Source organism: Thermobia domestica, chromosome 9 (assembly GCF_964235325.1).
Source record: "Thermobia domestica chromosome 9, izTheDome1.hap1.1, whole genome shotgun sequence".
NCBI classification, from domain to species: Eukaryota; Metazoa; Arthropoda; class Insecta; order Zygentoma; family Lepismatidae; genus Thermobia; species Thermobia domestica.
In genome coordinates, this window is record NC_137462.1 from 174,071,758 (window position 1) to 174,086,606 (window position 14,849).

Genomic DNA, 14,849 nt, shown 5'->3' on the forward strand with positions numbered 1-14,849 from the left:
ACATGCTCTCATAAAAGGAATTACCACTAATTTCAAATTCATTATTGATTTCATTATTATTTTCTTCATCAGGATGATTTATATTAATTTTTATTACTCTTCTACATATCAGACAATTATAATTTTCTTTTAACAAACTAACCAAACATTGCTTACAAAGTACGTGATCATATATTGTTTGTACTTTTTATTCATTCGATGCATCGTAAAACATTTTAGTTATTTTTTGGTTTGTCTTCACAAAATCATCTTGGTTAGCTTAAATTCTAAAGACAAATTTTAATTCTCAAATATACATTGTCAATATATTTTATCTTCATTTTATTCAAAATTAATTCCTCTGCAATTTTTACGTGCAAGTTATACAAAAAACAATCCACTTTCTCTTTGAATTCCGTTATAAAATTTTCTGAAAGGTTTTGATTTAATAAAATTTATCTCTACTTCACTTCGTCTTTGAATTCCCTTATAAATTTCTCTGAAACTTTTCGATTTAATGAAATTTCTTTCCATTTCATTTTTAAAATTTCCTTTAAATTTTTCTGAAATCTTTCAATGTAATGAAATTTCTCTCCATTTCACATTGTCTTTTAATTTGCTTATGAAATTTTCTGAAATATGTTGATTTAATGAAATTCCTCTAGTTTCTTTCTTGTCTTTGAAATTCCTTATAATCTTTTGACAATCTTTGTTTTGTTGAATTTTCTGGTCAATCCACTGTTTTCCAATTTTCTAATAGATTCCGGATAGTTTTTGATAAAGTATATTTGTCTAAATTTATTTTCTTAGCCTTGGAAATATTAAATACGCAATCAGTTAATTCATTATCTTCGAAATTTCTTATCAACTCAAGTACTGGCAGATTTTAGCACTTCTTTGTCTTGATATTTAAGTTTATTTATCTTTGTTATTACATGTTCTATTTACTGACTGCCATTATTTAACTTTCAACCAGATCACATATAGAAATTTTTTCTAAAATGATGGTAATAGGCTCACTTTTAAGGTTTGATACACATGTTTTTATGTTATTTTATTTGTGATGGTATTTCGTTTTTATGTTTCTTAATACGGTCAATCAGTTCAAAGTTTCTTAATCGAGAATAACTTCTTATCTTTTGCTTGCATAACTTTTTTAATTCAGTTACAGTATAATTATACAATTTTCATCTTCATTTTGTTTCCAACTTCGATAAATTATTTTCAATTTCATTGTTTACATTTTCGTACTTTATTTTTAATATTGACCAAAGTCCTTCTAATTCGAAAAAATTAAAGATGTTTTATCAATATAAACAAAAGATAAATATTACATTACTATTCTCTATCCAACTATTATGTGAATCATTGAACCCTAATTATTTAACATACACTTTGTCACTTAGTCACATATTTATATTCAGCTTTAAATAATTCTGACTGATAAAATCATCTTTTAATTACTATGTTATTATAATCTTCTATTCTATATGTTGGTAAGCTCGTAGGTTTAACCTTATTAATAAAAATTACTTCTGTTGACAAGTTGGGGGTACATAATTGTCAAACAAAGCATTGGAATTACTTATACTTACATAATAAACACTTTTATACTTCAGTTTATAGCGTTTCTATTAATTTTATAACTCTTTCCAACAATATTTGCTCGTTTTTCGTATTTAACTTCTGCGAGTTTCATACGAATTGTTCTATGAATTCGGTTATTATGTTCATCGTTTAATTTTAGCAATATTTCTTACCATGTATACTTTCCTTAAGTAGAATTGTTTCAAATGTTTTGTTTAAAAGTTCTGGAAAATATTCTACAATAAAAGCTTTTACCATTATAAGTTGAGTAATGATTAATGTTATGTTTTTCATCAATTGTTTAAAATTTTTTTATAAAAAACTTTTCCTTCATATGTTTGTAAATTAATAGATTTGCTAATTTTTAATGTTGATTCAAACATTTGTACAACAATAAAAGCAGACTTATCATTAACGGAAATAGCAAAGTAAATTTACAAAATATATCAATGATTGTTAATAAATACCTATATCATTTATTTATTTTCGAAATTCTTTTTAATACACTACTACTCATTTCAACAAGATCTGAGCAACGTTTAATTTTTCAATTTTTTCTTATTGCTTTATGTATTTTTCAATAATTTCTTCTCTAATACCTTTACCTTCTTCTAGTATATCCTTTACAAATCGTGTTTTAGTAATACCGCATATATCACATACACTTTTCATTATATATATTGTTCTATTCTAAATGTATCTTAATATTCGTATGATTTTTACATTTAACACAATTATATCATAACTAATATTTATTTAATAGAAATTTGTGAAAGTGCTCTTTGTATACACACAACAACAAATAATTGTCCTTCTTCCATGGCAGAATTTTTATCTAGTTGAAACGTAAATATATCAACCACAAGTAAATATATCAACTTAAAAAGAAGTCGAATGATTTTTTAAAAAATGGATTATTGTTTAAAAATATATTTAGAAAGTATTTATCAAGGCCTAATTTCATACACATTTTTTCATAATAGAAGAATTTATAGCCGTTAGGTAAACTAAATATTCTAAACATGGGATCTTTAACATTTTTACTTCTTCACCGACACAACAAGCTGATAGTTTCTTTTTGTACAATTAAATGACAAATTTCTTTATTATTTGAAAATGCTCTTTTGCAACAAATATATCAATATCAACATCATCTTTCTTTATATGTGTGTCTTGTAATGATCTTAGTACATCTTTAAATTTGTTTCTATCCATTTTTAGTTGTTTAATGATAGTATTTATTGATTCAAGCTGCTCTAATGTTACAGCATATTGTTTAACAATTCCATTGGTTATATTAACAAGTCTTTTGTTTTAAAAATTAACCCATGATTTGTTGTTTGCTGTAAAGACATCTCTTAGTTTAGATCAAAAGGCATAACGGTCCAAATAACTTGAATGTATGATAGTTATTGCTTTTGTATTCGTCAAACTTCTCTTTCGCAACAATATCATTTAAATTCTTTAATACTTTTAATAGTTCCTCACTAATGTTAATATTTGGAACATCGTCTTTCCTATCTTTAACATCACGAAATATATCTATATTTATTACATAGTAATTGGTAATTTCCAACCTAACTAAATAATGTTTCCACTATACTCTTATGCTTTCTTGAGTTTTCAAAGTAAATATTTACATTCCACTTAATATTTAACGATCTTATCTGTATATCTTCCATGTTTAAAAGTCAAAACAATTGTGTATAATTGCCACGAAAGCTATTAAACCGCAAAGATTGTCCTTCTTCAATTTTTTAAAAACATCATACATCATACATAGATTTTCTTTGTTAATCCTTCACTTATAATTGTTTATGAAAATTTGATCAGAAATTTTATATTGGCCTGTTTTTCTTATTGATGGAGAAACCTCTGATGACTCCAACTTTTAAATTATTTAGTTTCGGGTTATTTAGAGATTATGATCAAACAGTAAAAATCAGATACTTTATTTTAAAATTTGATTTATCATCTACATTATGTACGTCGTGTTCCACGACGTCTGAAAAAGATCTAAATTTGTTCTTATCACCATCATCATAAACAATTGCACAATCGATATTCGGAATAAATGGATGTTTGTTGATATTAATATTACAAATGTACCCGCATTTTTTTAAAAAAAAACATTATTTCCGATTGAGAAATAAGTTAATAAATTTCCCTATCAATATACTGACTTATAATTATCATGTATTTATTGTGTAAAATTTAGATTTTTATATAGTTATAAAAGCCATAAATCTGAAATAATTAATATTTGTAATTTTATCCTTAGACTTATGTATTCACTAATACTATTTTCTGTTGAATGTCGTTTGAATTTTTGATCTCGGTCCATAAGTAACAGTTGTGCAAAACCAAAAATTTTGGGAATTTTTACAGGGTAATTTTTGAGGTTTCGAAAAAACGTTATTCTGTATAAAATCTTGGTATTTTATGACAATTATGATAGTATTGTTGTTTTTGAAATTCTGTTATAAAAAACTAATATATTTAAGACTGTAATTTTATCCTTAGACTTATGTATTCGTACATACAACAAGGTTTTTTATTTTAATAAGGTTTCTAAATTCGTTTCAATTTCGAAAATTAATCCATTAATAACGTTTGTAGGGTATATGATCCGCAACACTGTTGCTAACTGAGATTTTCTATCCTAAAATTGCCATATTATTTATTTATGAAAATAGTACTCGTACATTGAAACATATGGAAATGAAAATCACCCGCATGAAAAATTTAGGAGTAAATATGAGAAAAAATTGTCAAGTTTCTTGGCGACACGATGATTTTTTTATAGTTTTATTTCATCATGCTTAGGGCTGGTTCGAAGTTATGGGAGTATCACGTTAGCTACGACGAAGTATCTCCTAAAGAAGACGACATAATTGATGAGTGCAATCATAGCAACTGGATGTGCCTTTGTAACATAATCCTCCTTACTTTCAAAGTTATACGCTTATTCAACAAATCGCACTATTCATCGTTTAGTTGGTCACTTTGCAGATAGATGGCGTTATAGAAGTGGTTTTTCATATATAAGATGCTGTTTTCAACATTAATTGCTCAATTGTTACTTAGTTCAGTTGGCTAAAGCAGAAATCTATGAAACTTGGTTTCGTATCTGAGAATGTGGGATTGAATTCAAGCTTTGGACTGCAAATTTATATCTAACGGCCAGGGTAAAAAGTTGTATTTCTACATGTTTTGTAAAATGAACTGAACTGTTTAGTCGTCTCCATGCCAACAGGTGGCTATAGTATATGTAACTTTAGACTCACAAATGGATAAAGTTGAGCGGTTCTGTTACTTAGAGCGGCAAATAAGGGGGGAAACCTGATGCCAGGAATTATTTTGAGAAGACTAAGATTGTGAACTGTAGAGGTAGATGTTGTAGCTCATACGTATTCAGATAGCGAAAATAGAAAGCAAATTGAAAGATGAATTTTAAAATACCGGGATCCATCTGGAGATAAACAAGAACAATCACCAGGGCTGGCTTCTCATGGATCTCAGAATTTCTCCCAAGAAAGTTTTGCAGATATTTTCAAGTTGTTGGGCTTATCTATAGAGATATGAGTTTTCTCCAGAATGGGGTTTTTGCTTAATTTTATGTGTTTTGTGTGCGCCGTTCCCCTGCCTATCTTTGCTCATTGTATTTTTTTAGAAACTGGGGGACAATGTACATTTTTTCGAGGTGGGGGACGGCGTCTCCTCGCGTTCCACCTCACTTTTAACCCTGATTATATCTCATAACATTCTTTATGATATTTTGGCGTTGTATTTTAGTTTAAAAAGTAGGTTTGGGGTAGTTTGGTTCGTGTCACCATATTATAGCAATTTAGTCCTATAATCAATCTCTGGTATTATACAATTTTACCACCCATTTAAGAATTTATGAAATATTTAGGTAACACTATTACTCCCATACACAAGCACTGTAATTTCTAATTTCTAATACTACGCAGATAAAAAAAAAGTAGAAGTTGATGGAATGTCTGGTAAAATAGTATTGTGTAAGTTTAAAGATAATGAAAACATTTTGAATGAAGAGTTTCAGGAAAGAAGTAAGGTATTACTTCCTGAGCAACTTTCATATAAACATTATGAAGATAAGTAGTTTAACTGATGTAATATTTCCATGTCAACGACGAAATATTTTTAAATATACTTTGTTTTTCTTCTACTTTGAAGGCTGTTTTACTGCAGAACAACCAATGGAATTGAAAGGAAATCAACAGTTCAAGCGGATGCCTCGACACAAGACTTCGGATTCGAAGTTGGTAAGATTGTTTTCAAATAATTATAATTATGTAAAACAGAAATCAGAATAGAAATAAAATATCCATATTTACTGAACTTCAAGCAGTGATGATGGGACTTAGTGTGGTTCACTTATAGAGTGTTATCTCAAATATGAAATAGGTCATATGAACATACGAATGCTCTCTGGTTTGGCCAAGGCGATATGAGTTCAGAGTAAATAACATTCCGTTTGTGAGTTGAAGCATGCCACCTATAAACGCTGTATGTCACATTTCAGTGAATTCGAGAAAAATTGAGAAAATCTGTAGAATGTTCGTAGACTACAGCATTGTTCCGCTCAGATACAAAGTTTACCAGCTTACTGGTGCCATCACTTTGAGCAATGGAGAAACGAACCGTACAGTATGTCAGTCATGTTCAGTACAACACTTATTTCCACTGAATTTTCCAAAATGTACCACAGGGTTATTTAAATTGATTTTTAAATTGTCTTGGACTTCTTACCAACAAACAATCAAAAATAATTGAAAAGATATTACTTAACAGATTTCACAACTACTTCAATACTGGCAAACGAATATTACCAAGGCATGCTGTATTTCGGCCACATTTCAGTACTATCGATCAAGCATCAAGAATTTTAACATTGAAAAAAGAAATAAAAAAGAATTACATTAAAAAAAGAAATAGAAAAAATGCAACACATGAGACATGTGCAGTATACAGAGGGCAGCGTACGTCCAAAGCATGAAGATGTCACCTATACACATGTACAATTTACAAAAATATTAGAACATATTGGCAATATTAATAAGTCGATATTGGGCAATACTAAACAATAATAATAGAATAACGAGTGTTGAAGTGTTACTTGTTATTTATAATGTTGTTATGTGTCTTCGACATTTTTTGCATTCTGAATTCATCATCTTTTCTGATAATAATGTCTTAGTGGACATGTTGCACAATCGGAAAAATTTGAAAAATATTGCAACATTTTTCTGAATCTGTTTGGATTTAAATTCAAGATGGCCTATAACGTACAGAATCCAGTTGCTAGCCCCACCCGAGAACTTCTCGAATGTATCAGTTTTCCACACATCCTGTATTATTTAGAGAATCTTCGAACAAAGTATATAACCAACATATTTCACTCCAGAAATTCAATTTTGTTGGAGGTAACGAAACCTGGTATACCCTCTACCTAGGTAATAACTCGATATATTCTTAACACAATTATCTTACTGTTGTTTACCTTCTTTTGCTAATCACTTAAGACGGACACCAATAATTTTAAGTTAAACATAACATACAATTACTCCTGTTTTTCGCACGGAAATATTAGGATTATGGAAGATACTTGAAAACCTTTCGAAAGGTGTTCAACTGGATTAAGGTCGGGTGAGTTTCTTCTTGGGGAGGGGGGCATTGCAGCAATTAAGATTCACCATTGTGCTCCTCGAATCACTGCATCACAACTTGATGTTGTGAAAGAGGCGTTGTCCTGCTGAAAGATACCAAGAATCTATACGTTTTCCTTGTAAATATTTCACGATAGTTTCTGCTATCTTTATTTCTACATTCTTGGACCTTCCCCGACATCTGACCATTTGGTAAAATACTTGAAGTTATTATATCAATTTCATAAAGTTGTATCTTATGTACACTTACAGGCTAGATATAAATTCATTTTTTTCTCCTTTTATTTCCGACTAATGTTTATTTTTAAGCATTTCTAGCCCGATATATTTCTGTTAATGTTGTAAAGTGAAATCTTAAAATAAATTCAAATTTGGAAAAATAAATTCAAACACACTTCACGTTTTTCAATGTCATACGCCCATGAAGCTTTCGGAGAAGAACGTACAGTTTACGTAGGTTTATGGCCTCCCAGATCTCCCGATCTTTCTACCTGCGATTTTTATTTATGGGGTAATTTAAAGGGTAAAATTCACAGTAACAACCCGCATACAATTGAAGAATTGAAAACAAACATTCGCAATGCGATTGCGTAAATTGCACCAATTAAATTGGCAAACGTTCCACAAACATGTTGAGACACTGTAACTATAAAGCGATTTGTTATTATTGATCGCTGAGTTGTGTGTCGAAGTTCATGGTAAATATTTTCAGCACCTCCTGTGAACTATTGACATATTGTATGTTCAGTACGTTGTTCCTGATAATAATCTATTACTTCATAATAATAATTTACTATTCTGTAATTTGTATTTACAATAAACGAGTTATAAGACATGGGGTCTTTTTTTATCTTGGCCACCCTGTATTATCCTCTTATTAGCATCTTGTATAATGTACAAGATGCTAATAATAGGATAATATTCTTAATGCCGAAGTAATATACTCAATGATATAGGTGTAGTTTGGGGGCCACGATGGCTCAGTGATAGAGCGCTCACCTCTGATCGTGAGGTCTCTGCTTCAATTACAGCTCCCACAAGCGGCGGTCGTCAAATATTGTGTCCATGGGTTTTCTCTGGGTTCTCCTGTTTTTCCCAACTTTCGTAATTTCACCATTAGCACCCATCTAATCATCACGATCTCTTTTAACCTCGGTGCATAAACGTGGGACGTTAAACAAAAAAGTGCTGTGAATATTACAGTGTTTAATTGTAGCCGAATCAATTCAAAATGTGCAATTCCCGGAATCCACTTCTATATTAGCCATGTCAATTACACGAATCACTCTTAATATTAAACAATTGACAGGAAGGGATCTTTATTGAAAGCTGGAATCAGTTCTTCCCTGGTTTGAAAACACGTTTGCCAGATATTCCGCTTTGGTTGGACTTTTTATTCATTGCCTGACGTTCCATTTGGAAGTTATACAAGACACATAATACTTTTCATTTAGGAATCCTTAGTTAGCAACTCATTCTTAGACCAGCGCCAAATATCATCATTAGCAATAAAACATCAGTTTTCGCACGTATTTTAAAGCTTGGGTGGAACCTTTGCTGTATGATTAAATTTTATCTAGAGTGACCTGATGATCGCATCACTGCATTGTTTCTCTCGAAATTAGATCAATAATAAACAAATCGCTTTATAGTTACAGTGTTTCTTACTTTAATACAATTCTCATTCTGCAGTAAGGAGTACTCATCTTTTACGAATATTATTTCTGCGGTTGTTAAAGACGTGTCCCGCGAAAACCGAAACAGCTCCATCAGTACCCTCTGTGCTTTGATGCAGAAGCTCGTTTTGTTCTTCGAAACGAACACCTCGCTTGGATGCTGTGGAAGCAGTTTCCGAGTGAACAAACCCATAGGCGACATACGAAATATCTTCTCCGCATGAAATATATGAAATGTGTGGATAATCTATCATGCCAATTCACTTCTAAACTAAATAGTTTTTGGGTTCTCATAAATTCCCGGAGGCAACAACCCCGTATCCCGCAAGAAAAAGAGTACAACTCTAATACTTTCGATGAAAAGCACAGAATTTCTGCTTTCAATGAGTACTTTCGCAATAGTTTTTCTAAGCTTGAGACTCCTCCTTTTTATCTAAGACCCAATCTATGTGACTACAGTTACTACCTCCCCTGATGAATTGAAATCAACAATTTTCTCACTATCTTCTCGCCGTTCTTCTGATCCAGATAATAATTATCAGAACTATTTTTCTCTGTAACACAGCGCACTCATTTGCCCACCCTTTATCGTTATTATTTAAGAGATGTTGCTAGGAAGGTATCTTTCCCAATCTGTGGAAGGCTGCCAATATCATACTCATCTTCAAACCTGGAGATAGAAAACAAGTTTCATCTTATAAGCCTATTTCTCTTCTCTCTTCTGTGTCGGTTCTTTGTGAGAAAATAGTTAAGGTAAAGTGTACAGCTTTGTAAAACCTTTTTTTAAGTAGTTCTAAACATGGTTTCCTACCTGGACGCTCGTGTCTTACAAATTTGTCAGTGTTAGTCACTCGTGCGGCATAAACATTCATGGCTAATTCCCAGCTAGATGTAGTTTATTTTGATATATCAGAGGCATTTGACACCACAACACCAAGTTACTTCTTTACAAACTCTCTAATAGATATAACATTCATAGTACGCTTCTCTCTTTACTAAATTTTTATTTCTCAGGGAGAGAACAACGTCTTACTCTGCCCAGATCAGTGTCTCAATTTAGTCCCATCTTATCCGGAGTGCCTCAAGGGAGCGTGCTGGGTGCTCTTTAGTTTTTATTGTATATGAACGATTTGCCTTGCATCTTCTCGACTTCTTCATCAAATACATTACTTTTCGCTGATGACTGTAAACTCTTCAGAGTCGTTAACACTGTAGACGATGCTTCTGCACTGCAAGCTGATATATATATATATATATATATATATATATATATATATATATATATATATATATATATATATATATATATATATATATATGTTATGTAATTAGTGTTCTGCATGGAATCTGTCTCTCAATCCAATAAATGTACTACAATCTCTATTTCCTTAAAAGAGAATATTCTTCGACAAAATGTTAATAATGTACCTATCAAACGCGTTTTATCTCAAAAAGACCTAGGACTTGTCTTTGATTTAAAAAAAAAAACTCTAAGTTTTGGATCATATCATTTGAATCTCACCCACTACTTAGTCTACTCTATAGATTTCCGGAATTTCTCTGATCATTGAATATTGTTCACCTGTATGGAACCTGCAGTACCTACTAATCTATCTCGCATTGATTCTATATTAAACTTCTTTCTTGCCATACTTATATTTAGAATTCCTGAGTTACGTAATTACTTGAAATAAGAACTAATATCTTTAATGAACTTACGTTCCCCTGACATAGACGCCGAGGAGCTAATTTACTTTACCTGTATAAGATCATCAATGGAAAATTTGATTCTGAATATTTACAATGGCAGCTTAAATTTCATGTTCCTCAGCAGCGAACTCGTTCCCTCAACTTGCTAACTTATGAGACTCCTACATTATCGATTGTAAAGTGCTCCTTATTTTACAGGCTAACGCACGATTAAAATACATTGTCAACAGGATGTAACATTTTACCTCTGAGAGAAATTTTAGATATTAGTTGATGAAAACTTTGTATACTAAGAGTTGAATCTTTTTTCTGTATTTTATTTTTTATGTTTTTGTTGTTGTTTTCCTTTTGTTTTTATGTTGTTCAGTTCCAGCTAAATGACCTAGTGCTGTATGAAACTTCGTGAATAAATAAAAATAAAATAAAATAGGTAAATATTTCATGCTGGAAATGCTCAGCAACGTTTGACTAGTAGCTAATCATATTGTATCACTTTCAGATACTCTGTTCTTGCCATGAAAGATGAACTTCCGCTTGTGCTGGTTGATCTACTTTCTGGTCATCGTTCTAGAGACTCTTTCTGGAACAGGAGACTCTGCCAAAAGTACTACTACAGACAGGAGCAGCATCAGCACCAGTAGTAAAGAACTTCTTCAGGACGTTCTTTCTCTGAGTGAACTTCCATTGGACAGACTGTTACGGCTGAAGAAGGATTTTCTGGAAGACGATTCTAGTGAACAGAACAATGATGAAGAGATTAGTGCGAAACCACACGCCGAACCCCTTGTTGGTTTGGGAGCGTCCAATGAGGAGCAAAAAGCAGTCCCAATGCCTCCAATGCGAGGGAATAACAACTTCCGAAGAGGTTATGGCGCAATGGAGGCTTCCATGGATCATGGTAAAGCTTCGATCAAAGGAATTTTTCAGACATCCGTTACGTTTCTCTCGTTCATCGCTTTTGCTGGGTACCTGTGTTGTGTTATTATGCAAGCCATTAAAGAAAAACATATGATGCAGATGCAAACGCAAGCGACAAGAGTGATGACTGTGAGGGGCGAGCGAAGGACTATAACCACAAATCGAAAGAGACGAAAGAAAAGAAAAACCCGTGACGAGAACATGTACGGAAACACTCAAAACATTATTGTTCCTAGCATGGACGAATTTTCTCAGTTAGTGAGCATTGTGTTAGAAGGGTATTCAGAATATGAGAAGAGAAACTCTGGCGGTTGATATAAAAGTAAGTAGTATCTGTTAGAACACGAATATCGGTTAATAAAGTTATAAATATATTTGTATAGCGAACATTAAAGCTAATTTAGTGTGTATCATGTAAGAAGTGTTGAAGAAGAGACAAGATCGAAAGTTCGAGCTGTGGATATACCATCCTTCTAGTGCTAATGATAAGCCTTTGCATTGAACAAGATAGGTCTCTGGACCAGGATTCAATTTTATTCTACTTTAATGGTTAAAATTAAAAATCAACTGTCACACTTGTTTTAATTTAATTTGTTTAATTTAATTTAATTTTAGACTAAATAGTATGAAGTTCAATTGGTGCCGTTGAATGAATTAGCTATATTGCAGTTTTAGTACTGTAGAACTTATATTTTCATGATTCCTTAAGCGAATTTGTATTTTGAGCGTTTTGCAGCTAATAAAATTTTAAATTGATACTCAGAAATAGACATGTTCTGAATCCAGAAGAAACACAGAATAAGCAATACACTATTTCAAATAACGAAATATATGTATTTAACCTATAAATAATGTTAAAATAGTTAGTTTCCAGTTAGAAAGATATCGTTTTTTTTTTCCTTAATCAACAAAAGTGCTATCTACTATACAATAAACGCTAGATTAGTCTCAACACTTTTTCAAATTAATATTGCATGATGCCAAAACTTGTTCAAAATGTAAACAATTTGTCAGTTTGTATCAATATCAGAAGCTTTTTACCAATGAACTTCAAATCCGATTTGAAGATGAACTTTTGTCAAATCATGTTCCGTCATTTAATCGTTTTGAAACGTGGAGTAGATTCTTACCTCTTGAATTCACAGGGAAAATACCCGTAGAAATACCTAGGTATATATTTTTAAAAAATGAATTTTAATCCATGATTGTAGATGTTGTGGATGCAAAAGAAATTGATAGTTAACGCCAACGTATTGAAGTTTAATGCAGAGAACTATTACATAAAAACGATCGGCATTTAAATGTTTGTTGAGCATATTCAAAATGCCCTTTAGCATTTACTGTGACTTTATGTTACGTTTAATTATTTAAAATGATCCTGAAATCTAAATTATCAGAGATTTTTAAAAAATATTAATGCTAATAAATAATCTTATTTGTATTTATGTACAGTACATAATAATTGTATAAATAGTTCATATGGGCAAAAGTATTCCCTGTTACTAGGGTCCATAAATGGTGGCGTAGAAACATAAAGGAACTGACATTACATTCTTAACACAATTTTTTAAAGTTCTTATCCAAACTAATATTTAAATAAATAAATAATAATTAAATGACTCTTCGATAACAATTGCTTTTATACCTGTTCTGAAATTACTCAAAAGTTTCAAGTTGTAAGTGAGACTTCTAACTGAAGACATTATGAAACTATTGAGAAGTTAGCTTAAAAATAAAATCTGTTATACATATATTCTTTTAGTTACATTTACAAATATGTGTATTAATAGGTTAGCCTATGTAATATACATAATTGCATGTGAAGTGGGTATTTATAAGTTTGTTATTAGTTAGCTAACTTCTCTTTCATAAATTAATACTTTTTTCAGTGATAATTTATTTATATTCTTTAAAAAAAATATACTCCACAAGAAATAACTTAAAATACACTGTTTTTTATTGTTTGTACGAATTACTTTATTCTCTGGTTTTAAATGGAGAATGTGATATTTTTATTACATTTGTTAGAGAAAACAAATGGGTTTTATACATAAGTTGAACATTATGTCTGTATTCAATTTCTTATTGATAGTGCTGGTGCATGGGAGTGCTCTTGAGGAATGCTTTTGTCCAAAGATTTGTAAAGATAGTAACGTAAGTATATATATTTAAAAAGAGTTAGAATAAATGTTTGTGTTATTCATTTCATTTAATTTTTCATGTAAATGTTTTATATGTCTATTAGTGTCAAAATATAATTTCTTCGAGGTGGTAAAGCATCCCAGGTCCAGATACACAGTAAAATATCTTGCTTCTTATAGAATTTTCCAAGCGCTTTATTACTTCCCAACAAAGTATATAATAAAGACTAAGTTTGAATCTTATTGGGATATTATAGTGATTTGAAATAATCACAAAATTTTAGTCTTACAATGTATTACTTAGTAATTTATTGGTGCCGTAATATTTGATAGTATTCACCATTCTACATATTTACTTAATTTTTGGACTTTTCCTTTCCTTATGATTCGAAGTTTTGTCTAATCTAATCATAAATTGTAAACGACTTTTGTCATTAAATATACGTTGAAAAATGTCAACTTATTTCATTTTTCTTCTTTGTTCACTAAATTAACATTGTACATCTAATCAATAAATAATAAACGAAACTGTCCGAGCTCTTATGGCAATAAAATATCAAATAAAGGGCTCAGTATCGAATTTTACTTATTTATGCTGTAAGATTCTTTATATCTAGCAAGAATAATTTTTGAACCTAATCCTTAAGGTGTAAACTTACTCCCAGAACTAATATCTTTAACTGAATGGTATAAAAGTACTTAAAAAATAATTCATATACTACTGTATTTCACTGAGATATTATTAACGATAACTTTTGAATTGTAGAAAATGATCCTAGAAATGAAGGCAGAGAAAAATCACTGTAAATTTAATAGTTGATGTATCATAAGACATATTGGAAACCGAAGAAACAAAGACAAAATAATTAAGTATGAAAATGTATTTAAAAAAATACTTTTTAGTCCAAAATTATATATGTCTGGATTTATCTCGGACCTTCTAAAGTAGTAGTTCTGAAGAAGTAAAATAACTTCGTACTACAGAACAGACGTGGTACGAATGGCCAAATATGGAGTATCTAGCTATTTGTGTTTGATATTTTACATTACGTTTAAAACTCTTTCCGATTTAAAAATTATGGAAAGGCCGATCAAATGTAAAAGTAACTGAATCATAAACATGTTCTGTAAGCATGAGTTAAGGT

The 14,849-nt window shown here is 30.8% G+C and overlaps 1 protein-coding gene across 1 annotated transcript in view; it reads left to right on the top strand.

The window, feature by feature from the left end:
* LOC145694202 (uncharacterized) overlaps positions 1-14,037 on the top strand; it is a 93,914-nt gene extending 79,877 nt beyond the window's left edge. Inside the window, exons 3-4 of the mRNA XM_081770316.1 lie at positions 5,767-5,855; positions 11,145-14,037. Of these exons, the coding sequence (XP_081626442.1) occupies positions 11,168-11,878 (711 nt within the window). The 5' untranslated portion in view covers positions 5,767-5,855; positions 11,145-11,167 and the 3' untranslated portion in view covers positions 11,879-14,037. The remainder of the gene's footprint in view (positions 1-5,766; positions 5,856-11,144) is intronic.
* Positions 14,038-14,849: the final 812 nt, after the last annotated feature.